This window comes from Xenopus tropicalis, chromosome 7 (genome assembly GCF_000004195.4).
Source record: "Xenopus tropicalis strain Nigerian chromosome 7, UCB_Xtro_10.0, whole genome shotgun sequence".
NCBI classification, from domain to species: domain Eukaryota; kingdom Metazoa; phylum Chordata; class Amphibia; order Anura; family Pipidae; genus Xenopus; species Xenopus tropicalis.
The window spans coordinates 12680704-12707694 of record NC_030683.2 but is presented as its reverse complement, the minus strand read 5'-3'; the positions used below and the strand labels follow the sequence as shown (position 1 = coordinate 12707694).

At 46.9% G+C, this 26991-nt stretch overlaps 1 protein-coding gene across 2 annotated transcripts; it reads left to right on the top strand.

Moving 5' to 3' along the window:
- The first annotated feature begins 729 nt into the window (after positions 1 to 729).
- Positions 730 to 25798, top strand: fas (Fas cell surface death receptor). Of its 2 annotated transcripts, NM_001102729.1 has the most exon segments (13): positions 822 to 886; positions 11726 to 11891; positions 12833 to 12970; positions 13804 to 13930; positions 15898 to 15956; positions 16948 to 16998; positions 17090 to 17109; positions 20066 to 20098; positions 20536 to 20562; positions 20738 to 20759; positions 23687 to 24880; positions 25061 to 25410; positions 25455 to 25798. In NM_001102729.1, coding segments are annotated over 11 exon segments (963 nt in total). In that variant the 5' UTR covers positions 822 to 850; the 3' UTR covers positions 23971 to 24880; positions 25061 to 25410; positions 25455 to 25798.
- Positions 25799 to 26991: the final 1193 nt, after the last annotated feature.

Genomic DNA, 26991 nt, shown 5'->3' with positions numbered 1-26991 from the left:
TCTTTTCCCCAAAAGGAGGAAAAAATTCCCTCATTTTTACTTTCCCCTATGTCTCCAGGGTAAGTAAATGTGTGGTTTCCCAGAGGCTATTATCCCCCCTCTGCTACTATAGGCACCATCTCTCCCTACTATACCTGCTATCCCACAGCCCCAGTCCCTTCCCAGAGGCTATTATCCCACTGCTACTATAGGCACCATCTCTCCCTACTATACCTGCTATCCCACAGCCCCAGTCCCTTCCCAGAGGCTATTATCCCACTGCTACTATAGGCACCATCTCTCCCTACTATACCTGCTATCCCACAGCCCCAGTCCCTTCCCAGAGGCTATTATCCCCCCCACTGCTACTATAGGCACCATCTCTCCCTACTATACCTGCTATCCCACAGCCCCAGTCCCTTCCCAGAGGCTATTATCCCCCCCACTGCTACTATAGGCACCATCTCTCCCTACTATACCTGCTATCCCACAGCCCCAGTCCCTTCCCAGAGGCTATTATCCCACTGCTACTATAGGCACCATCTCTCCCTACTATACCTGCTATCCCACAGCCCCAGTCCCTTCCCAGAGGCTATTATCCTCCCACTGCTACTATAGGCACCATCTCTCCCTACTATACCTGCTATCCCACAGCCCCAGTCCATTCCCAGAGGCTATTATCCCAGACAGACAGATGTAGCGCAGAAGGAACAGTACAGAATGACAGATCACATTGCTAAGAAAGGGAGGGGTTTCCTGCTCTCAGTTGTTTGCTCAGTAAGTCAGCCCGGCAGTGACATAAGGAGCTACTTTCATTTTACTTCAGTACAAGCGGGGACACATCCCTCTCAGTCTCTCAGTGGCTGACAAGATGTTATTGCCTTGGATCTGCCTATTCATTGCCCTGGTAAGGCCCTGCTTTCTTTCAACTCGTTCTGTTTAGACTTTGTACATGGAATTTCGGGTCTGTAGTGGGAAGGGTGAGGCATCGCTACTGAGGGGAATGTTGGGCAGTGACAAGCAGGGTGGGGGTCCCTGCGGTGGGGGGTTAGGGAGGCTCAGGGGAGCCCCTGCAGGGGGGTAGGCCCTGGTATTCCCAGTACCCAGAGGCACAAACAGCCCCCCCAGCCCAATAAATAGTGACTGTCTGTGGCACCTTACAGCCCCCTGGCATTCCCAGTACCCAGAGGCACAAACAGCCCCCCCAGCCCAATAAATAGTGACTGTCTGTGGCACCTTACAGCCCCCCTGGCATTCCCAGTACCCAGAGGCACAAACAGCCCCCCAGCCCAATAAATAGTGACTGTCTGTGGCACCTTACAGCCCCCCCGGCATTCCCAGTACCCAGAGGCACAAACAGCCCCCCCCCTCCCATGCCAATAAATAGTGACTGTCTGTGGCACCTTACAGCAGCCCCTCTGGTATTTGCCTGAACCCACAGATTGCCAGTCCGGGCCTGTTCTGGTTAAACTATAGCACTAAGTAGCCCATAGTAGGTAAGGACCGGCCGTTGCAGTGTTGACAGGGTCAGACATACAATACAGAAAGCAGCTGAGTCACAGTCTCGGCTATTGCACAATCATCCCCCGGGCCTGTCAATCAGCTGGCCTCTGCTACATTGGCTGAGGAGTCAGAACCTGCAGTGTAGAGAATGGAAGAGAAAAGACATATATATATGGCTATTAATAGCAATCAACACAGAATCTACTGCACCGGCATAAACCTTCCATAGCGCTGATGCTGTAGATTCTATGGTTCCTACTTCCCCTTTAATCTGTGCCATTCTGTGTGTTAACTTGCCACAATATTTATATATACGACAGGATATGCCCCCAGGCTGTCATTATTATTATGGGTTCTGCTCTCTTTGGCCTTGTGGTTACAATTAAGTCTGGCAGTTCCTTCCCCTGTGTATATATATATATAATATAATAATAATAATATAATATCTAATCAGCGCATCGTGCAAAGTGCAGTTGTAGGACACAATTCAGTGGTGTAACTAGATGTTATTGGGCCCTACAGCAAATTCAAGTTTAGGGCCCCAAAAACATTAGTAAAGTGACCTGTTCTACCAAGATATATTGAAATTGCTCATTTATTTAGGGACCTTCTGGGCCCCCTACACTCCCAGCAACCGCAGGGTCTGCTTCCTCCATAGTTACGCCCCTCAGTCGCAAATTGCCACCCTGCTATATATCTGGTCTATGCTTTGCTTTCTGGGTAATAAGAAGCTTTATAAAATGCCCATTGGCCGGACTCACCCCTTTCCCTGCCAGTTCTCCTTGAGGCAACGCAAGCTTTCCGCCATTTATTGTGCCAGACGTGCAGGCCCAGCCCAGATCAGTGTGTGGGGAAGAGCAGAGGGGGCATTAGAGGGGTATTAAACACCAGTGGGGGCCCTTTGGGGGACAATGTAAATAATAGTTCAAGGGACATATGATATTGTGTTTCAGTATACGCATCAATGATATGTAACTTGCTGCCCTCCAGCAGTTGTTGTACTTCTACTTTTACGTTGCAGTTTACCCAAAAGTGAAGGGCATTCTATATACCTATGTGGGGGGGTATTAAGGCTTGAGTATCAGGGTAGAATATTCCTCAGCTGCCCCTAATGCCCATAACCATATTGCTTGATTATATGCTGACCAAAAAGTGCTGTAACTTGAACAAATGACGCCCCATGATGATTGGTGGGGCTCCCTTGTTCTCCACCAATCACAGATGCATGAGTGCCTGCGTTACTCTGGCAGACAGGCAGGGGGCGCCATAGCAAGGAGCGCATGTTGCTGTCTCTGACCCCAGGTCCCCCAGCATTCTCATACCTGTATTTAGGGATTATTTCATTTCTAGTGCATGGACAGAGTATGGCAGTGGATTCACCCATCACCCTAGACTTGTGGCAACTCTGCAGAAGTAAAGGGGAAGTATACCCTGCCATAGACAATACTGAGAATAGCCTCTGCTAAAACCCACGTAGAGACAATTATCAGTAAATGATCAGCATTGTCTGTTTTAGTAGCCACGACAAGTAGCTGCTACTAGTAGCTCTGTGTGTCTTCACCCTTATACAATGTAACCTCATTGCAGAATACTGCCCAAATCTATATGACTGGGCAGTATATAGTTATAAATGGTTAGTGATGTCATATGTTATAAATGATGATATTACCTGTCACATGACACATAACTGTAAAATATAAGGATATTAGAGTTTTCCTGGAACTTACATGACCTGTGCCTTTTTGTGGTCATGGAATTTGCCCGTGTAATTCTCATTCCTGTCCCTGACTATTCACTATATATTATAATGTAGCGATGGTATCATTTCTGTATCATTGAGAATAATAGGCTCCCCGGCTAATATGCATAGGGATATCAGAAGGAACTTCAATTTTTAGCCCTCCTGTACTAAACTACAACTCGTGGCCTCTGGTTACAGCTAAAAAAAACACAACATACCTCATATCAACAAAACATAACTTTCTAACCTCCATCCTGCAGCCGGCAAGCTGTTTACAGATCCCAGTATCCTTTCCATATTCCTGGCATGATAACTCTGAAATCCTTACATTAGGGTACAGTATCCCTTATATTATATGGGTGATACTCAGAGTTCCCTGTATAACTCAGCCTGCAGCCTTGTGCCTTTATATGGGCACAGAACCCCTCAGTGACTGCTAATATCCTTATCATTTACAGTAGGGGGTACATTATCCCTTATAATACATGAGTGATACTCAGAGTTCCCTGTATAACTCAGCCTGCAGCCTTGTGCCTTTATATGGGCACAGAACCCCTCAGTGACTGCTAATATCCTTATCATTTACAGTAGGGGGTACATTATCCCTTATAATACATGAGTGATACTCAGAGTTCCCTGTATAACTCAGCCTGCAGCCTTGTGCCTTTATATGGGCACAGAACCCCTCAGTGATTTCTAATATCCTTATCATTTACAGTAGGGGGTACATTATCCCTTATAATACATGAGTGATACTCAGAGTTCCCTGTATAACTCAGCCTGCAGCCTTGTGCCTTTATATGGGCACAGAACCCCTCAGTGATTTCTAATATCCTTATCATTTACAGTAGGGGGTACATTATCCCTTATAATACATGAGTGATACTCAGAGTTCCCTGTATAACTCAGCCTGCAGCCTTGTGCCTTTATATGGGCACAGAACCCCCCAGTGACTGCTAATATCCTTATCATTTACAGTAGGGGGTACATTATCCCTTATAATACATGAGTGATACTCAGAGTTCCCTGTATAACTCAGCCTGCAGCCTTGTGCCTTTATATGGGCACAGAACCCCTCAGTGACTGCTAATATCCTTATCATTTACAGTAGGGGGTACATTATCCCTTATAATACATGAGTGATACTCAGAGTTCCCTGTATAACTCAGCCTGCAGCCTTGTGCCTTTATATGGGCACAGAACCCCTCAGTGACTTCTAATATCCTTATAAATGATAGTAGGGGGTACACTATATCTGTTTTAAAGTTGTTTTTTTAACCTTAGTAATTAGTATTGGGCAATAGTAAGGAATCACTCAAACGTATCATTTCCTCCGTGTGTATCCGTGACTAATAGGGAATAGGTATACCTGCTGATTGTACCTTCTACGTGAGGGAATTTCCCTTCATACATACTTTCAGAGATGTGTCACGTTATACCAAGAAAAACAGATTCCCTTAAGTTGTTACATTTTGTTTCTGGGTTACGTTCTAGGCACGGCTAGTAGTTGGGGCCCTGTATAAATGTAGCCCCGCCAGTGTCATTTAAGTTTCTTAGTGCATAGTAAAGCTGGCCATACACGTGGTGATCTGACGATGTTTCGGGCGACCGAAACATCGTCAGATCCGCCACACACAGTCAGGGCTGAAACAGGCAGATAACAAGGTAGAAACAATAGGATTTCTACCTCCTTCTGCCGATTCAGCCCTGACGGCAGATTTTGGTCAGGCGTCTTCTATGGCCCCCGATCAAAATTTTCTAACCTGGCCGATCGGCGAGTCGTCCGATATCAGCAGCTTCCTGCGACTCGCCGACATGCCATACACGCACCGAATATCGTACGAAACGAGGTTTCGGACGATAGTATCGGTGCGTGTATGGCCAGCTTAACAAAGCATAAGTATGTGATTGCAGAGCAGGCTTATTATCCATAGGGAGAGCACTTTCATTAACCGTAGCTCCGCCTCCTGCAAAATATTTTCTCTTACACACAATTTCCTTGTGAATTACCATTATTATATAAGCCTCAGGGACTAATAACACCCTAAAAAGTTCTTCCTGATATCTCTGGAATGTAATGATTCATTTGTTGGCACGACTTACACCCTCATCAGTGTCAGGGCAACAGGGAAGGCAGTTTCATTTGGTTCCAGGCAGCGGTTGTTTATAATAGGGAGAGCACAAACCCTGCCCAAACATTCACCATTCTCTCATAGAAACCAGTTTTTTCTATCAGTTGTGGTTCTATAGAAAACCCGTGTTTACAAAAGGGAGAGCAAAAATGAGTGCAAAGCTCCACCCACTCTGTAAATATGCAAATTCATTTTCCCTTAACGTCAGTGTTATATTTTGACCATAAAGCATCGTTGTCAGTGCTGTAACCTGTATGTATTGTATTCACCATCTGGAAACGCTAGAGAAATGTAAATATTACATTTATATTTCCTGCTGCACGCAGACTTGAGATTTACTTTCACCTTAAACTGTGTCACCCTATAGTTAGTAGCTCCCGCTGCTCTGTAGGTTGGGTGCCCTCAGGGTGTGGTTGGAAGTAAAAGGTCTCTAAAGGGAATCAGCACAAGAACATGGCGCCGGTGGTTCTTGTAAACATTAACAGTAACTTTATTGCTGAACTGAAAAGAGGTCAAATTCACAGAAACAGCCTCAATAAATCAATACAGGTATGGGATCCCTTATCCGGAAACCCGTTATCCAGAAACCTCCAAATTACGGAAAGCCCGTCTCCCATAGACTCCCATTTTAATCAAATAATTCAGAATTTTAAAAATGATTCCCTTTTCTCTGTAATAATAAAACAGTAGCTGTACTTGATCCCAACTAAGATATAATTACCCCTTATTGGGGCAGAACAGCCCTATTGGGTTTATTTAATGGTTAAATGATTCCCTTTTCTCTGTAATAATAAAACAGTACCTGTACTTGATCCCAACTAAGATATAATTACCCCTTATTGGGGGCAGAACAGCCCTATTGGGTTTATTTAATGGTTAAATGATTCCCTTTTCTCTGTAATAATAAAACAGTACCTGTACTTGATCCCAACTAAGGTATAATTACCCCTTATTGGGGCAGAACAGCCCTATTGGGTTTATTTAATGGTTAAATGATTCCCTTTTCTCTGTAATAATAAAACAGTACCTGTACTTGATCCCAACTAAGATATAATTACCCCTTATTGGGGGCAGAACAGCCCTATTGGGTTTATTTAATGGTTAAATGATTCCCTTTTCTCTGTAATAATAAAACAATAAGCTCAAAATCCCTGTATGAAGCCTGGGATACACCAAGCACTACCCAGAATTCCCCTGCTCCCTGGCCTACCTGGACTTTGCTTCCTTTAATGCAAAAACAGCAATAATGTCTCGCTTTATGGCAAGGATCCTAGGCAATAAAGGGAAGATCAATAATATTATATATAACATTGTAAAGGAGACGCAAGCTTTCGAGCCATAAAAACATATAATTTCACCTGACGTAACCTAAGGATGTTGCAATGTCAATTTCAGACATCATTTAGGGCAGATTTTGTATCAGCTTTATGGTTGTAGAATGAAATAGTTGCTTTATGGCTTCCCTGAAGTGACCATAAAAACCAGAAAGCTAACATAGGGGATAATGTAATAAATAGTCTGAAGTTTGACCACATCTAGTAACCCATAGCAGCCAATCAGAGGTGTGTTTTCAAAGAGTTGACTAGTAAATGCTACCTGCTGATTGGTTGATAGACAAGTAGCAACATTTAGACCGTTTATGGCATTAACCCATTAGTTTCTTTATCCCATACTTGCTTCTACAACTCCGTGCAGCCTCTCTAGTGTACAACTAAGGAGCAGCAGAATCAGAGGAGCAAGGCACGAGGGTTACCTAAGAGGCTATAGATATAGGCAATGGAGCAGGAGAGGTCGGGCCAAACTGGGGTCTCTTTTTCATAAAGGGGAATTCCTCCTTATTTCATCAAAACTCTGGCACCTAACTAATGTACTGCCCAAATAGGGCTGAGAGCTAATGCTGAGAGCTAATGCTGAGAGCTAATGCTGAGAGCTAATGCCTCTAGTCATACCAAGAAGGGATAATGGGTAAGTGGCTTGTAATGAAGCACAGTCCCCAGTAGGGGGTGTTTAACATTGAGGAATAGTGATGAGCGAATCTGTCCCGTTTTGCAAAACGGCAAAAATGTTGCACGGCAAAAAAGGATATTGCCCGTGACTATTCTTTTGACACAACTATTCTTGCTACAATTTTTGGACGCGCGACTAATCTATTGACGCGCAACTATTCTTGTGACAATTTTTGGACGCGCGACTATTCTATTGATGCTCGCGACTATTCTTGTGACAATTTTTGGACGCGCGACTATTCTTTTGACGCGCAACTATTCTTGTGACAATTTTTGGACGCGTGACTATTCTATTGATGCTCGCGACTATTCTTGTGACAATTTTTGGACGCGCGACTATTCTATTGATGCTCGCGACTATTCTTGTGACAATTTTTGGATGCTTGACTATTCTATTGAAGCTCGCGACTATTCTTGTGACAATTTTTGGACGCGCGACTATTCTGTTGATGCTCGCGACAATTTTTGGACGCCCGACTATTCTATTGACGCCCGCGACTATTCTTGTGACAATTTTTAGATGCACGACTATTCTTTTGACGCCCGCGACTATTCTTGCAATAATTTTTAGATGCACGACTATTCTTTTGACGCGCAACTATTCTTGCGCCAATTTTTGGACGCGCGACTATTCTACTGACGCTCGCGACTATTCTTGTGACAATTTTTGGATGTGTGACTATTCTTTTGACGCCCGCGACTATTGTTGTGATAATTTTTAGATGCACGACTATTCTTTTGACGCGCTGCAAATGTTTCACAAAACAACCCGCCAATGGTGAAACACGGAAATTTGCTGCAAATCCATGCCTGGCAGAACATTTCGCCCATCACTATTGAGGAACCAACCTGTACAGCTGAAGGGCCTCATTTGTGAAGCGCCCATTTTGGTACCTTGCTCTTCCTCAGGTTAAAATATTTAATTTACAGTGGGATGGGAAGTTGCGACTCAGTACAGCTGCTAGCAGGAGTATATCTGTAGTACAGCTATGTATGACATAATTGCGGCTTCATTCTCTGCTTATAGGAAACCACATCCTCCCATTGTGCTCATTCATTTTTAATGGCACCACCAATGTCAGCGGCACTGAATGTTCAATAGTAACAACAAAATGGAACCTCGCAGCTATTGTAACAACCTGTTTGCTGGGGGTAATCTGCAATAAAATGCCATACAGAAAGCCCGGGCACCGTGCCGCTCTACCATCTTTGTACGTCACTGGCTTTACCTTACTGGGGGTGGAAGGGTTAATAAGATTATATGGAAAAGGAAAGACATTGCTTTAAAAATAAAAATGCAGCCTCAGTGCTGAGCCGGGTGTGTGTAGCAATAACGCAATGTTACAGTATAATGACAAGAATATGTTTATAGGGTAGTTTCACTTTCCCTTTATGTTGCTCTAATTGGGATTCAAATGGTTTATTTTATCTGAGCTTGTGTCGGCTGCCATACTGCTCCTTCTGGCAATGCCAAATAAACCCACACTGTAGACTAATTAATAGTTATTATAAGGGACACTGTCATGATTTTTATGGGGTACTTTTTATTTCTAAATGACACTGTTACACAGCAAGTAATATTGGTGTGTAGGCGCCATCTTAGTGCATTGTGCCTGAGTCTGAGCTTTCAGCCAGCGCTACACATTAGAACTGCTTTCAGCTAACCTATTGTTTCTCCTACTCCCATGTAACTGGAGGAGTCCCAAGCCGGACTTGGATTTCTTACTATTGAGTGCTATTCTGATTCCTACTGGGAGCTGCTATCTTGCTCCCTTCCCATTGTTCTGCTAATCGGCTGCTGGGAGGGGGGGGGATATCACTCTAACTTGCAGCGCAGCAGTAAAGTGTGCCTGAGTCTGAGCTTTCAGCCAGCGCTACACATTAGAACTGCTTTCAGCTAACCTATGTTTCTCCTACTCCCATGTAACTGGAGGAGTCCCAAGCCGGACTTGGATTTCTTACTATTGAGTGCTATTCTGATACCTACTGGGAGCTGCTATCTTGCTCCCTTCCCATTGTTCTGCTGATAGGCTGCTGGGGGTGGGGGGGGGGGGGATATAACTCCAACTTGCAGCGCAGCAGTAAAGTGTGCCTGAGTCTGAGCTTTCATCCAGCGCTACACATTAGAACTGCTTTCAGCTAACCTAGTGTTTCTCCTACTCCCATGTAACTGGAGGAGTCCCAAGCCGGACTTGGATTTCTTACTATTGAGTGCTATTCTGATACCTACTGGGAGCGGCTATCTTGCTCCCTTCCCATTGTTCTGCTGATCGGCTGCTGGGGGGGAGGGGGGGGATATCACTCCAACTTGCAGCGCAGCAGTAAAGTGAGACTGAAGTTTATCAGAGCACAGGTCACATGGCTGTGGCACCCTGGGAAATGAAGAATATGGCTAGCCCCATGGGAAAAACACATTACAATGCAGGATTCTGCTGGAGAAGCTCTATTAACTGATGGGTTTGGAAAAAAACATGTTTTCCCATGTCAGTATTACTTTAACTATCTTAGGAACCCCAGAACTGTAGGAATATGGCCGAAACACATGGTGAACTTGCTAATTTTCTGTAACTCCCCTGACCCATTGTGGTTATCCACCTAAACTCAACGGTCCCGATACAGACAGGGAAATCCCGAATAGTGGACCTAAAAGGGCAAAAAGGGGGTTGGGTTTCAGGCATATTGGGTGGGTATGGCCAGGGTAACTCAGCAGTGTGGTATAAAACAGTGGGTATTATTCTGTCCGTAGTGGTGACATTATGAAGCAACTGAGTTTTAGCTTAGGTTTGGTAATTTCCCTTTGTGTGTAACTTACAGTGTAAGTGCACGTCCCCCTGTGGCTTAGCTTCCCCTTGCACTGCAGTGTGTGGGCACTTACACATAACGGGGCTCTATTGCCCCACTAGGAGAATGTGAATGCAGTGTAGCCAAAGGGCGTCCTTGCCCCCTAAATGATTCCTATGCCAGCGGCACTGTGCCCTTTCCCTATGGGCTGCCCATTCTATCCCTTACCCCCTGACTCCATAGACTGATTATTGCCCCCTAAATGATTCCTATGCCAGCGGCACTGTGCCCTTATGGGCTGCCCATTCTATCCCTTATCCCCACACTCCATAGACTGATTATTGCCCCCTAAATGATTCCTATGCCAGCGGCACTGTGCCCTTTCCCTATGGGCTGTGCATTCTATCCTTTACCCCTTGACTCCATAGACTGATTATTGCCCCCTAAATGATTCCTATGCCAGCGGCACTGTGCCCTTTCCCTATGGGCTGCCCATTCTATCCCTTACCCCCTGACTCCATAGACTGATTATTGCCCCCTAAATGATTCCTATGCCAGCGGCACTGTGCCCTTTCCCTATGGGCTGTGCATTCTATCCCTTACCCCCTGACTCCATAGACTGATTATTGCCCCCCAAATGATTCCTATGCCAGCGGCACTGTGCCCTTACACTATGGGCTGCCCATTCTATCCTTTATCTCCTGACTCCATAGACTGATTATTGCCCCCTAAATGATTCCTATGCCAGTGGCACTGTGCCATTTCACAATGGGTTGCCCATTCTATCCCTTACCCCCTGACTCCATAGACTGATTATTGCCCCCCAAATGATTCCTATGCCAGCGGCACTGTGCCCTTATGGGCTGCCCATTCTATCCCTTATCCCCTTACTCCATAGACTGATTATTGCCCCCTAAATGATTCCTATGCCAGCGGCACTGTGCCCTTATGGGCTGTGCATTCTATCCCTTACCCCACACTCCATAGACTGATTATTGCCCCCTAAATGATTCCTATGCCAGCGGCACTGTGCCCTTACTCTATGGGCTGTGCATTCTATCCCTTACCCCCTGACTCCATAGACTGATTATTGCCCCCAAATGATTCTTATGCCAGCGGCACTGTGCCCTTACTCTATGGGCTGTGCATTCTATCCCTTACCCCCTGACTCCATAGACTGATTATTGCCCCCTAAATGAATTTGCACAACGAGCCAGTATCACCTCTATAGAATCTACAGCAAAAGAGTAACAATTGCAAATATAGCTCTTAATATTAGCTTATCAGGGCCTTGTTTTTCTGTTGGGAGCAAGCCCACCCCGGAATCATTACAGAAGTACCCGGGCAGGCAGTATGGGAGACTATTTCCAATTACCCAGGGGCAGTATCTAAGGGGTGTTGTTCATATAAACCCAGGGCTCATCTTAAAGGGCACCTATCACCCCCAGATTGTTTCCCCCACCGTGGGTGTGGGGGTGGTAGGTGAAGTTAAGTAGATTTACCCTACATTTGGGAGTGACAACACTGGATCACAGGCCCCATACCTGTACTTATATTTTGTATTTATTGTTTTATATCCACAGGCAGCTGAAAGGAACTCTGCATCTGCAATAAATAATATAGGAGATACCTCACCCGCATACACTGGGAAACCGTCAGCGCCACTGCGTAGGTTTTTTAAAAGAGAATTAAAATGTGAAGATGGGGAATATCCTGGAAATCAATATTGCTGTAAGAACTGTCCAGCTGGTAAGTTCTCTATTTAATAATGTACCCCCTACTGTAAATGATAAGGATATTAGCAGTCACTGAGGGGTTCTGTGCCCATATAAAGGCACAAGGCTGCAGGCTGAGTTATACAGGGAACTCTGAGTATCACTCATGTATTATAAGGGATAATGTACCCCCTACTGTAAATGATAAGGATATTAGCAGTCACTGAGGGGTTCTGTGCCCATATAAAGGCACAAGGCTGCAGGCTGAGTTATACAGGGAACTCTGAGTATCACTCATGTATTATAAGGGATAATGTACCCCCTACTGTAAATGATAAGGATATTAGCAGTCACTGAGGGGTTCTGTGCCCATATAAAGGCACAAGGCTGCAGGCTGAGTATCACTATGAAGTGTCCTATATGGGACAGCATTATAATGAAATAAATGTAGAATGAGTTTTATACTGTGAGTAATGAATGATCATATCTCATTGGCCCCTCCTACATCAGATACACCTATAGTGAAGCTAAAAAGCATAAATCTAGGAATGACTTGTCTATCTCTCTGTTTTTATTGCTTGTCTCTGGATGACTGGAGAGTTTCTAAATTAAACTGGTATGTACCATATTAATCATTAACTTGCATCATTAAGATATTGCAGCACAGATTCGGGTAAGTATTGGTATGTACACGTAACTGCATATTTCCATTCTCCCATTGTAATTTGTATATTAAATATTAAGAGCCAAATGTTTCACCCTCACTCATATGCTGGCACTGTGGGTTCATTTTGCACTTTCAGCTTTGCCCAACCTGCCATTGTTTTTTTTGGACGGCTGGACACAAGCTTCCATGTCATCTCCAATAGCCCCTCCTTATCCTAATCCCGAACCAATAATATCCAGGAAGGTGATGGAAGGTGATACCTTAAGCTATGGGAGTAGGTTTACCAGGTATTTGTTATACTCACGTAGGGACCTACGTAGAGAACGACTGCCAGGAGAATCATCAGAAACCCAACTGCCAGCCTTGCACTGATGGAAAAGATTACATGGACAAACCCAATGGATATCATCAGTGCCTCCTCTGCAAACGCTGTGACCCGGAACAAGGTGGGTATCGGACTCAGTAGGTTCCAGTAATGTGGGCTTGGCCTCTGGGGCAGGGGGGGGGGGGGTTGCATGACTCTTAAGGTCAGGGTTTGATTTGGGGTGAACTCACTCTGTTTTAGGGTGCAGTCTCCTATATTTTTGCCTCTTGAGACCTGCAGCTGTCCTCATGAATACAGTGCTACCTGTGGGTGACATGGCGGTATTCCTGAGGGGGGGGGGCAGTTGTAGGCGCACCCAGACCCCAGACAGATGTGCTCTCTGCATGTCCTCACTTAATAATGATGGCCCCTACCAATCACGCCCTACCTACCAAGCTATGCAGGCGTATTTCATGGTACTTCATGGGATCAGTATTTCAGTACCCATTCATTAACGGGACCTTTGGATTAACTTTTAGTATGATGCTATTTTCATATAAATATACTTTTTAGTAGTGTGTGCCATTGGGTAATACTAAATAGAAAACTGCCATTTTAAGTACTAAGGGCCGCCCCCTGGGATCATAGGAGTCACAGTGCACACAAACAAGCCAAGGCACACATACATGCTAGGCCCCATCAGCCAATGAATGGGCAGAGTTCTGCCTTTTGCTCCCACACTACTTCCTGTTACAGTTAGAGCTGCATCACTTCCTGTCAGCTGATCTCTGAGGGAGCACACAGCCCATCACAAAATGGCGGCTCAAGGGAAAGGATGTAAAAGGGCAATATTTACTGATATATATATTCCAGTTTGGGGAGATTCTTTAATAGGTCACTTAATATGATATAAACTGTTGGTTATTCATTCTGAGGGTATAGTTTTCCTTTAATAATGATGCTTGCACCTTTCAGGAGAGGACGTTCATTCTCCTTGCACAGTCTTCCGGAATACAGTGTGTAAATGCAAAGTCAATTTTTTCTGCGGAACCAACTCCACCCAAGACCCCAGGAGCTGCGATCACTGCCAGCCGTGCACTCAGTGAGTACAACTGGGCTTTTCTGTAGGTTCCATTTGTGGGCATCGGTATATTAGTTGGAAGGGTGAGATGGAAGGTTGAGCTGGTAAGGATCTTAGGTAAAAAATTACAGCCCACAAATCCTTCTTTTAAGTCTTTCTGCACTGCCTTCAGTTTGTAATATCTCCCCAGCATTGCCTACATCTGTGCCTTGATTGGTCACTTTTCCTGTTTGTAAAGAGAGCTGCACTCTGATTGGAGAAGCCGCAGGAAAAAAAAATCCAATCAGAGCACAGCTGATTACAACAGAATCATTTCCGCAAAAAAAAAAGATTTCCACAATGCAGGGTTGCCAGGTTGGAGGTTTTCCGGCCAAATTGGGCTACTAATCCAAAGTACAAACCCGCCATAGTACAGCTTTAGGCTATTTTTTGGAGCCTTGGTGGGTTTGTAGTTTGGAAACTTGGAAGTTTTTTTTTCCCCTAGTGTGCCTGTTCCACTCCATGCTGGGTAATGTAGTTTGTATCTAACAATTCACCTACAGCTAGGATAAATATAAAACTACAATACCCAGCATGCATTTGGACAGTATAGACAGAGGCTCCATTTTGTATTCCTATTTGCTCTTTCAGGCTCAACCTGTCTGTTCTACCCCCTGCTCCCTGCTCTATAGGGTATGGGATTGTAATATTACTCTCTACTATGATGTGGGGGCAGTATTGCAGTTGGTCATTAAGCTATATTTCTGTAGTCAGGGCCGGACTGGGCCGCCGGGACACCGGGAAAAATCCCGGTGGGCCCCGGCCCTAGTGGGCCCCAGCGGCCCAGTCCGACCCTTGCCGGCGCTCCCCCCTACTGACTGTTCCTCCCCGACGCGTTCAATTTATACGCGCTCGGGGAGGACGTCAGGCGGGGGCCCGGGGGGGGGTTAGGGGACGCGGCTGGGGCACTTGCAGGGCCCCTGGGGCGGGAGCCCCGGTGGGCCCTGCACCCCCCAGTCCGACCCTGTCTGTAGTGACTTCCAAACTGGACTGGACACAGAGGGAATTATCAGCCATCCCAGTAAGTGGAGAGGGGGCACAGGGCATGGGTAGTGATTATACGCTTTAAAAAGGCAGGTTTTCCCATATATTTCTTTTATTTTTTTTTAATTCTTTTCATTGCACATTGGGCTATTTTTGGGCTACTTCCAAAGTGCCTTTCGGCTAGTTTTGGGCTGGTTTTAGAACTGACTGGTATGGGAAAATAAATCTGGCAACCCTGCCACAATGTTAAAAGTTCTAGAGCAGCGCAGAAACAGAGTTTTTCTTTTTTAAGGTGCCAATCAGGTTCGGGCAGGCTTAGCCTCCCGTAGCGTTATTGAAAATCTGCCAATTTGTGATGGAACAAGTCCGAAGCACTGGTTATACATATGGGATACATAGATATTAGGGCTCATTTTCTTCCCCGGCGCAGTGAGCAACTTGCACTCTTCCCCCCATTGCTCCCAAATGCGCTCCGCGTCGACCAGTTCTTCCTCAGTTCTGTGCTGAATTGGGCACTGCTGCGGCTACTGAAATTGATGCCGGGCAGACTGGGAAAATATTCAACACAGCGGTGTCCGATTTACAGTGACGTGCACTTGGGTCCATTTTGACAAAAAGAACGCAGTCGCACTGGGCACAGTAAGTCAGACTGAGTGAAACTGCATCCAATGCAAAGCCCCTATTGCTTGTGCAATGATGGATGAGTTCTGGAGAAAAAACCCAACATTGTGGGAAAAAAAAAACATGGTGATTGCGTCCGAAAGTGCATTTTGCTCACTGCGTCAGGGTACGTGAATGGGCCATATAAACTTCTGATATTGTGGGGTAGAACCCGTCTCTCTGGTGAGTGGAGTGATCGGATGTGGACCTGATACCGGCACTCACTTTCCTGGGGTAGAACAGAGACACTGAGAGATGCGATTGTAAGGAATGCCAGTCCCTAACGTTTGTGCCTTTCATTGTAGATGTGAGAAAGGCGTTGCTGAGAGTTGCACGGAGACAAGAGACACAGTGTGCAACAAAGGTAAATCCTGCTTTGTTCTTATGTGGGGGAATAAGGGCAAATGCGGCATATATATATATATATATACACCAAAACCTACTGTTTTGTTCTTCAGCGTGGAACAAAAAACCCATAATTCAGTGCTTCCAAACTGACACTTTACAGGAAATGTGGAATTCAGTGATTAAGGCGATGCTGCCACCTACAGGCAACTGGGGATATATATGGGTCACTTAGTATAGTAGTTCTGTGCCGTAAGTGCCTATCATGGTACATGGTTAGGAGTGTGTATCCGGCCAGGAATCATTCAGCATCTCGTAGCAGCTACTAAACTCCAGAAAATCCCCTGCCATAGACAATACTGAGAATTGCCTCTGCTAAACCACACGTAGAGACAGTTATCAGTAAATGATCAGCATTGTCTGTTTCTGTAGCTGCTACTAGTAGCTCCGTGTGTCTTCATCCTTAAAAAGATCAGTGTGCCAAACCCAAACCTAAACACAAGTCTATGATTATCTATAGCCAAATCTCTGTGCACTTTTATCTCATTAATCATAATTACTGATCTGCTTAAAGGGGTTGTTTCCCTTTAGACTAACGTTTAGTATGATGTAGTCATTGATATTCTGAGAAATATTGTAATTGGTCTTCATTTTTTATTCTTTATGGCTTTTCAGTTATTTAGCTTTTTGTGCAGTAGCTCTCAAGTTTGGTATATCAGCAGCTGTCTAGTTGCTAGGGTCTTATTTACCTTAGCAACCTGTGCCTGAATGGTTAGGCAAAGGTAAGTCTTAGAAGGACAGAATAGAATAGAAATGAATATAAAATAAAAATATAAAGTACAGGTACATATTTTTCTCGAAGCCTGGGTCTCTATACAACTAGAGTAACATTAAATGAGAGTAACAAGTGTACTACTAGAGGTTTGATGTTCCCTTTAATCTGTATAGTTCTGCATGGAGAGTGCAGTGAGATATTTCATGATATGTGTATGTTTATTCCCCCTGTGCAGGGAGTCGGTACCGCTGGGGGTTGCTAGCAGCTCTGATACTAGTGGCTGTGGGTAAGTACTGACCCAATACAGCATGTCACATAGTTATACCCTACTATTACTGTACGGCTGGATAAACACTGAGTTTGTTTTTTTCTTCCAGGTGCAGGTTTGCTGTGTGTAGTAAGTATATCTCCAGGGCCGGAACCTGACACATCTCAGTGATTTTTTGGCCCCTAATATTAATTAGTGCACCCTTCCCCTTCTTCCCCTGGAACACAGAGCAGCGCACCCTTCCCCTTCTTCCCCTGGAACACAGAGCAGCGCACCCTTCCCCTTCTTCCCCTGGAACACAGAGCAGTGCACCCTTCCCCTTCTTCCCCTGGAACACAGAGCAGCGCACCCTTCCCCTTCTTCCCCTGGAACACAGAGCAGCGCACCCTTCCCCTTCTTCCCCTGGAACACAGAGCAGCGCACCTTCCCTCTTCCCCTGGAAAGACAGCCCCTTCCCTTCTTCCCCTGGAACACAGAGCAGCGCACCCTTCCCCTTCTTCCCCTGGAACACAGAGCAGCGCACCCTTCCCCTTCTTCCCCTGGAACACAGAGCAGCGCACCCTTCCCCTTCTTCCCCTGGAACACAGAGCAGCGCACCCTTCCCCTGGAACACAGAGCAGCGCACCCTTCCTCTTCCCCTGAACACAGAGCAGCGCACCCTTTCCCCTTCTTCCCTGGAAACAGAGCAGCGCACCCTTCCCCTTCTTCCCCTGAACACAGGAGCAGCGCACCCTTCCCTCCCTGGAACACAGAGCAGCGCACCCCTTCCCCTGGAACACAGAGCAGCGCACCCTTCCTTCTTCCCTGGAACACAGAGCAAGCGCACCCTTCCCCTTCTTCCCATGGAACACAGAGCAGCGCACCCTTCCCCTTCTTCCCCTGGGAACACAGAGCAGCGCACCCTTCCCTGTAACACAGAGCAGCCACCCTTCCCCTGGAACACAGAGCAGCGCACCCCTTCCCCTGGAACACAGAGCAGCGCACCCTTCCCCTTCTCCCTGGAACACAGAGCCAGCGCACCCTTCCCCTGGAACACAGAGCAGCGCACCCTTCCCTGGAACACAGAGCAGCGCAACACCCTTCCCCTGGAACACAGAGCAGCGCACCCTTCCCCTGGAACACAGAGCAGCGCACCCTTCCCTGGAACACAGAGCAGCGCACCCTTCCCCTGGAACACAGAGCAGCGCACCCTTCCCCTGGAACACAGAGCAGCGCACCCTTCCCCTTCTTCCCCTGGAACACAGAGCAGCGCACCCTTCCCCTGGAACACAGAGCAGCGCACCCTTCCCCTTCTTCCCCTGGAACACAGAGCAGCGCACCCTTCCCCTTCTTCCCCTGGAACACAGAGCAGCGCACCCTTCCCCTGGAACACAGAGCAGCGCACCCTTCCCCTGGAACACAGAGCAGCACACCCTTCCCCTGGAACACAGAGCAGCGCACCCTTCCCCTTCTTCCCCTGGAACACAGAGCAGCGCACCCTTCCCCTTCTTCCCCTGGAACACAGAGCAGCGCACCCTTCCCCTGGAACACAGAGCAGCACACCCTTCCCCTGGAACACAGAGCAGCGCACCCTTCCCCTGGAACACAGAGCAGCCGCACCCTTCCCCTGGAACACAGAGCAGTGCACCCTTCCCCTGGAACACAGAGCAGCGCACCCTTTCTCTTCCTCCCCTGGAACACAAGCAGCACACCCTTCCCCTGGAACACAGAGCAGCGCACCCTTTCTCTTCCTCCCCTGGAACACAGAGCAGCGCACCCTTCCCCTGGAACACAGAGCAGCGCACCCTTTCTCTTCCTCCCCTGGAACACAGAGCAGCGCACCCTTCCCCTGGAACACAGAGCAGCACACCCTTCCCCTGGTACACAGAGCAGCGCACCCTTCCCCTGGAACACAGAGCAGCACACCCTTCCCCTGGAACACAGAGCAGCGCACCCTTTCTCTTCCTCCCTGGAACACAGAGCAGCGCACCCTTCCCCTGGAACACAGAGCAGCGCACCCTTTCTCTTCCTCCCCTGGAAACACAGAGCAGCACACCCTTCCCCTGGAACACAGAGCAGCGCACCCTTTCTCTTCCTCCCCTGGAACACAGAGCAGCGCACCCTTCCCCTGGAACACAGAGCAGCGCACCCTTTCTCTTCCTCCCCTGGAACACAGAGCAGCACACCCTTCCCCTGGAACACAGAGCAGCGCACCCTTCCCCTGGAACACAGAGCAGCGCACCCTTTCTCTTCCTCCCCTGGAACACAGAGCAGCGCACCCTTCCCCTGGAACACAGAGCAGCGCACCCTTCCCCTGGAACACAGAGCAGCGCACCCTTCCCCTGGAACACAGAGCAGCGCACCCTTCCCCTGGAACACAGAGCAGTGCACCCTTCCCCTGGAACACAGAGCAGCGCACCCTTCCCCTGGAACACAGAGCAGCGCACCCTTCCCCTGGAACACAGAGCAGCGCACCCTTTCTCTTCCTCCCCTGGAACACAGAGCAGCGCACCCTTTCTCTTCCTCCCCTGGAACACAGAGCAGCGCACCCTTCCCCTGGAACACAGAGCAGCGCACCCTTCCCCTGGAACACAGAGCAGCGCACCCTTCCCCTGGAACACAGAGCAGCGCACCCTTCCCCTGGAACACAGAGCAGCGCACCCTTTCTCTTCCTCCCCTGGAACACAGAGCAGCGCACCCTTTCTCTTCCTCCCCTGGAACACAGAGCAGTTAAGGTTCCTTTGAGTGGAACGTGAATGAGCCATGGCCTGGAGTGTGATCATATAAGCCAGTGCATTATTTTTCATTGGGTCCCATTCTATTTGGCAGGCCCCCACCACCCATAATGGCCAGTTAAACTGGGGAGTGCAGTACTGGTACAGACCAGACCTCAAATATCTTTGCTAAACCCACATTGACCTCAAATTTTTGAGCAGGCAGTTTTTAGTAGCTGCTTATTTTCTGGTGCTTGGGGGCAAATTCCCAGTGTTGTAGAAAGTCGCCCCTCACTGACAGAACAACAAATATCTGTACTGAGAGGCACAAATAAATGGCCAAAAAGGCAAAATAAGTTGCTGATAAATAATTAAGACTTTTCTCTTTGCAGAGATGCAGACAAAAACCCAGGCCCATATACCAGGTAAACGGCTTGCACCATATTGGTTATTGGACTAGGAAAAATCATCTTATTTGTATTCCCAGCTGCTCAAGTTCCGCCGACAGTGGGGATCATTTACAGTGCAAAATGCAGAAAAAGGGCACAATCAGCCATTTTTTGCAATTTGTTTTGCATTGTGTATTATGAGCATGGCACCATTGAGGGGCGCCGGCAGATTCCATGGTGTCATTTGTGGGCCACAGTACAAGTGGGTCTTGTATAGCAAAGTACAGGGTTTGGGTGGATTTGGGCATCGAAGGGTGTGGCTTGAGTGAACTAAGGGTGTGGCCATGGATGCTAGTCAGTTCTTTTGGAGCTACTGGTAGGACCCACTACTAAGAGGGTTTGAGTGGCCCTATGGGTGTGACAGTCACAAGTGCCATATTCTTATTCTTTTCTTTTTTCCCCCTTATCATTAGCCTCCAACACTGACTCCCCTAGTCAAGGTAATGATGTTATTCTACACTGCTTATTACATTGCTTTCTCCCACATTAAATGTATAAATGTCAATTCTCATTCATTAATATAGGAGTGACATTTGTCAATATTACATGCATTCTGATTGGCCGCCGATGAAAATATTAATTTTTACTCACATTTTGTTTCTTTTTCTCTTTTAGCCTTATCCTTCACACCTTGAAGGTAAAAAAAAAAATATTATGTACAAATGTGTTCATTTTTCATGGGACAAGGTTATGGATTTAATGCAAAAAAGTCTTCTATTCCCTGACTTGGTGGTAGGGCATGGGAACCTAAGACAATACTCAAAGCCCCATTATGAAGAATACAGTTTTACCTCAGTAATTCCTCAGGTATAAAGCTCTGGTTCTCTCTGCTTCCTGTTCGTGGGCTGCTCTCTTCCCCATGGGCCAGGAAAAGAGAGACCAAGCTCTGGTTCTCTCTGCTTCCTGTTCGTGGGCTGCTCTCTTCCCCATGGGCCAGGAAAAGAGAGACCAAGCTCTGGTTCTCTCTGCTTCCTGTTCGTGGGCTGCTCTCTTCCCCATGGGCCAGGAAAAGAGAGACCAAGCTCTGGTTCTCTCTGCTTCCTGTTCGTGGGCTGCTCTCTTCCCCATGGGCCAGGGAAAGAGAGACCAAGCTCTGGTTCTCTCTGCTTCCTGTTCGTGGGCTGCTCTCTTCCCCATGGGCCAGGGAAAGAGAAACCAAGCTCTGGTTCTCTCTGCTTCCTGTTCGTGCGGCTGCTCTCTTCCCCCATGGGCCAGGAAAAGAGAGACCAAGCTCTGGTTCTCTCTGCTTCCTGTTCGTGGGCTGCTCTCTTCCCCATGGGCCAGGGAAAGAGAGACCAAGCTCTGGTTCTCTCTGCTTCCTGTTCATGGGCTGCTCTCTTCCCCATGGGCCAGGAAAAGAGAGACCAAGCTCTGGTCTCTCTGCTTCCTGTTCGTGGGCTGCTCTCTTCCCCATGGGCCAGGGAAAGAGAAACCAAGCTCTGGTTCTCTCTGCTTCCTGTTCGTGGGCTGCTCTCTCCCCATGGGCCAGGGAAAGAGAGACCAAGCTGCTGGTTCTCTCTGCTTCCTGTTCGTGGGCTGCTCTCTTCCCCATGGGCCAGGGAAAGAGAAACCAAGCTCTGGTTCTCTCTGCTTCCTGTTCGTGGGCTGCTCTCTTCCCCATGGGCCAGGGAAAGAGAGACCAAGCTCTGGTTCTCTCTGCTTCCTGTTCGTGGGCTGCTCTCTTCCCCATGGGCCAGGGAAAGAGAGACCAAGCTCTGGTTCTCTCTGCTTCCTGTTCATGGGCTGCTCTCTTCCCCATGGGCCAGGAAAAGAGAGACCAAGCTCTGGTTCTCTCTGCTTCCTGTTCGTGGGCTGCTCTCTTCCCCATGGGCCCCCAAGGGGGACCAAGTCTTGGACCTGCAGGATTTACCTGTGGGACAGGAGACGCAGTGGAAAGTCGTTTAATGGTGGACTGGCCCTCAGTCTGAATTACATTGCCCATAGAAATCACTTCAGTGGGAACCCTTGGGCCACCTTCTGCTTGGAGACCATGGTTGCCCTTTGTTATGGGAATAAGAGCAACCTGGGAACAAGAAGTACAGAGAATCACAAATCTGTACCCAATAACAATATAATAATAATAATAATAAACATTTTGCTAAATGAAGGAGAGTTTCTGTTGGGGCTGTTACAAAAGAGACCCATTGCCTATCCCAAGCAGACTTGACTTAATATGTACAACCCCACTAGGATCCTGTTACCTCTGCACTTACCCAATACAGAGATTTATATCTCTCCACTTCTCGTTCTTGGACTGCTCTCTTCCCCATGGGTGTGAGAAAGTCGAGTGAGCCTGTACCTGAATGAATGGGCTAGCTAGGATGTAAAAACACTTGACCTCTTTGGGTTAGAAGATACAGTAGAAAGACGTTTGTTGGCCAATGTGGCATCAGTCTGACATTTGCAATAGGAATTCCCTGGTTGATCTTCTCCTTGAAGACCAAAGTTGACTTTGTTGGACAAGGAAGTGCAGAGAATGAAATCTCGCTTTACCAGGGTACTTCATGAGGTAAATGCTTTCTTAACCAAAGGGAACTTTGTGTTGGGACTCCTACAAATTGAACCTGACAGTCCTTGGGCTGCTCTCTTCCCATGGCCTTGAAAAAGGGGAGCTAGTCTTTACCTGAATGAATGAGTTGACTAGGATGTAAAAACCCTTGACCTCTTTGGGTCAGAGGATACAATAGAAAGGAGTAATGGCCAAAGTGGCATCAGTCTGACATTTGCAATAGGAATCCCCTGGTTGATCTTCTCCTTGAAGACCAAGGTTGACTTTTTGTTGGACAAGGAAGTGCAGAGAATGAAGTCTCTCTTTTCCAGGGTACTTCCTGAGGGAAATGCTTGCTAAACCAAAGGGAACTTTGTGTTGGGACTGGGACTCCTATAAATGGACCCAGGGTCTATCTCAAGTGAACCTGACAGTCCTTGGGCTGCTCTCTTCCCATGGCTTTGAAAAAGGGGAGCTAGTCTTGTACCTGAATGAATGAGTTGACTAGGATGTAAAAACTCTTGACCTCTTTGGGTCAGAAGATACAGTAGAAAATTTTTTGATGCACACAGACACATCCGTCTAAAGTTTGCAATGGGAATCCCCTGGTTGATCTTCTCCTTGAAGTCCAAGGTTGACTTTTTGTTGGAAAGGGAAGAGCAGAGAATTAGGTATCTCTGTACTTCCTGAGGGAAATGCTTGCTTAGCCCAAGAGAAATTTCAGTTGGGACTGAGACTTTTCAGGACCTGATAGTTTTTAGTTTCTGGACCTGATAGTTTTTAATATATACAAGGAAAACTGAATGGCATTTCCATCCTATACATAGGCTCCATTATTACTATACTTTTAGCATGGGGATTTCAAACAGTGGGTTTATTCTATAGTAGACACACAGTTATTTGACTTTTAGCTGCTTTATTACCCTATATTGAGAAGGTTCATCCACCTAGGAACTATGGCTATATATATATAAACTATATGAGATATTTTCCCATGCTCAAAATGCATTGCTAAAAAATTCTCCAGTATCCTAAAGTGAATTCATAATCACATGACAATTATTTTTCCTCCTTAGATATTGATTTAGAAACTCCTCTACAAGACCTGGCGGACATTATGCTGCATGACGACGTGGTGAAGTGTGTCAGGAGAATGGGCCTCTCCAACCCTACCATAGATGACATTAAAAACACCAATGGACAAGGCCGCGAAGGAAGGTACCAGTTGCTTAGAAGTTGGTATGTGCAATACGGGCAAATGGGGGCACTTCGGCACCTCATCGAAACTCTCCGAAACCAAGGCCTCAACAAACCCGCAGACGACTTCATCGATATCTTAAAAAGAAGAGTGCAGCCCTAAGGAGAGACCACAAAAAAGGTGACGTTCGTGGACTATTGACTGTGGGCATCTTGAATATGAGTATGGGTGCTCCATTATAGAGAGGAGGACAACAGTGGCTGCCACAGTGGGCACCATGATGTATGTATATAAATGGAAACTGCAATGATGCATCCCATGTTGTATTCATAGTGTAAATATGAGCAACATTTCCACTAACCACGGCCCATAGGACAAAGTGGACGGGAGAAGAATGTTGACGTTTACTAGAGTATAAGTATAATTTACAAATGAATTTGCCTGTATATAGTGGGTGAGGGGTTGAAGAACGGATGTTGTTGGGGGTTTGCTTATTGAGAACAGGACCAAAGGGAACCTCAACATATGCACTTTCTCAGCCATGGGGCAAGGAGAGAACGTTCTCCACCTGAAGGGCTGGCGGGGAAGGATACCAACTCCAGGAAACTTGCCTCTGTACAGGAGAAAGCAGGAGTGTTCTTGCACCAGCAAATACCAGCTGACCCCCTAGAGAAGAGTAGGTATGGAGACTGGAGGATGGACAGGTTCCATGGGGGCACAATGACTTATCCCTACTACCTAAAACCTGGTATACAAGGAAAAGGTACAGTGAGGGGCATGAAGGCTATGGTAGGCCATCCAGAACAATTAGTATATCCCCAAATACGAGAGCAGAATTGCTTGAGATGGTGGGAAGGTGCATTTCCTGGGCACATAATTGTACTTCCTTCCTGTGAAAGTCACACATTCCTTCCATGCTTTATGGCTTGTATTCCCCCAAGACTGGTGCGTTGGTCCTTGATCATCTACATGATCCTACAGGGCTCATTAGTTTAGTTTCAAACTTAGAAGAGGAATAGAATTACAAAGAGACCAACCTGTAGCCAATAAGAGCACTGGAATGTACATTAAGGCAGACCAGCCTGTAGCCAATAAGAGCACTGGAATGTACATTAAGGCAGACCAGCCTGTAGCCAATAAGAGCACTGGAATGTACATTAAGGCAGACCAGCCTGTAGCCAATAAGAGCACTGGAATGTATATTAAGCCAGACCAACCTGTAGCCAATAAGAGCACTGGAATGTTCATTAAGGCAGACCAGCCTGTAGCCAATAAGAGCACTGGAATGTATATTAAGCCAGACCAACCTGTAGCCAATAAGAGCACTGGAATGTACATTAAGCCAGACCAACCTGTAGCCAATAAGAGCACTGGAATGTACATTAAGCTAGACCAACCTGTAGCCAATAAGAGCACTGGAATGTATATTAAGCCAGACCAACCTGTAGCCAATAAGAGAACTGGAATGTACATTAAGCCAGACCAATCTGTAGCCAATAAGAGCACTGGAATGTACATTAAGCCAGACCAATCTGTAGCCAATAAGAGCACTGGAATGTATATTAAGCCAGACCAACCTGTAGCCAATAAGAGCACTGGAATGTACATTAAGCCAGACTATCTGTAGCCAATAAGAGCACTGGAATGTATATTAAGCCAGACCAACCTGTAGCCAATAAGAGCACTGGAATGTACATTAAGCCAGACCTACCTGTAGCCAATAAGAACAATGACATTTTGCTGGAGCTACCCCAACCCATCGGCCGTTGCATAGGATTTCCCATAGGAATTCTCTAGTTTTGCTCAGGGACACAGGCCGTATAAAGCCTGTTAGTAGCAGGGGATCTATTATACATAATGCTCAGGGAGTGTACAGATCTGGGATAACTTGAACACCAATCTCTAGAACAAAGTTTTTTATTTATGTGAAACAGATGTGCCATAATGTATTTGGTACCTACAGAAATAAACTTATTTTCCAATACTGTTATATTGCGGTTTTATCACTTCTTTCCCCAGAAGGAGGAAAAAATTCCCATTTTCACTTTCCCCTATGTCTCCAGGGTAAGTAAATGTGTGGTTTCACAGAGGCTATTATCCCCCCACTGCTACTATAGGCACCATCTCTCCCTACTATACCTGCTATCCCACAGCCCCAGTCCCTTCCCAGAGGCTATTATCCCCCCACTGCTACTATAGGCACCATCTCTCCCTACTATACCTGCTATCCCACAGCCCCAGTCCCTTCCCAGAGGCTATTATCCCACTGCTACTATAGGCACCATCTCTCCCTACTATACCTGCTATCCCACAAGCCCCAGTCCCTTCCCAGAGGCTATTATCCCCCCACTGCTACTATAGGCACCATCTCTCCCTACTATACCTGCTATCCCACAGCCCCAGTCCCTTCCCAGAGGCTATTATCCCCCCACTGCTACTATAGGCACCATCTCTCCCTACTATACCTGCTATCCCACAGCCACAGTCCCTTCCCAGAGGCTATTATCCCGCACTGCTACTATAGGCACCATCTCTCCCTACTATACCTGCTATCCCACAGCCCCAGTCCCTTCCCAGAGGCTATTATCCCACTGCTACTATAGGCACCATCTCTCCCCTACTATACCTGCTATCCCACAGCCCCAGTCCCTTCCCAGAGGCTATTATCCCGCACTGCTACTATAGGCACCATCTCTCCCTACTATACCTGCTATCCCACAGCCACAGTCCCTTCCCAGAGGCTATTATCCCACTGCTACTATAGGCACCATCTCTCCCTACTATACCTGCTATCCCCACAGCCCCAGTCCCTTCCCAGAGGCTATTATCCCCCCACTGCTACTATAGGCACCATCTCTCCCTACTATACCTGCTATCCCACAGCCCCCAGTCCCTTCCCAGAGGCTATTATCCCCCACTGCTACTATAGGCACCATCTCTCCCTACTATACCTGCTATCCCCACAGCCCCAGTCCCTTCCCAGAGGCTATTATCCCCACTGCTACTATAGGCACCATCTCTCCCTACTATACCTGCTATCCCACAGCCCCAGTCCCTTCCCAGAGGCTATTATCCCCCCACTGCTACTATAGGCACCATCTCTCCCCTACTATACCTGCTATCCCACAGCCCCAGTCCCTTCCCAGAGGCTATTATCCCCCCACTGCTACTATAGGCACCATC

Coding starts and splice junctions, on each gene's coding strand:
- fas (XM_012965876.3), top strand. CDS start 851: ATGTTATTGCCTTGGATCTGCCTATTCATTGCCCTG. Junction 887..11,725: donor TCTGCCTATTCATTGCCCTG/GTAAGGCCCTGC, acceptor TTATATCCACAG/GCAGCTGAAAGGAACTCTGC. Junction 20,760..23,686: donor TTATCCTTCACACCTTGAAG/GTAAAAAAAAAA, acceptor TTTCCTCCTTAG/ATATTGATTTAGAAACTCCT.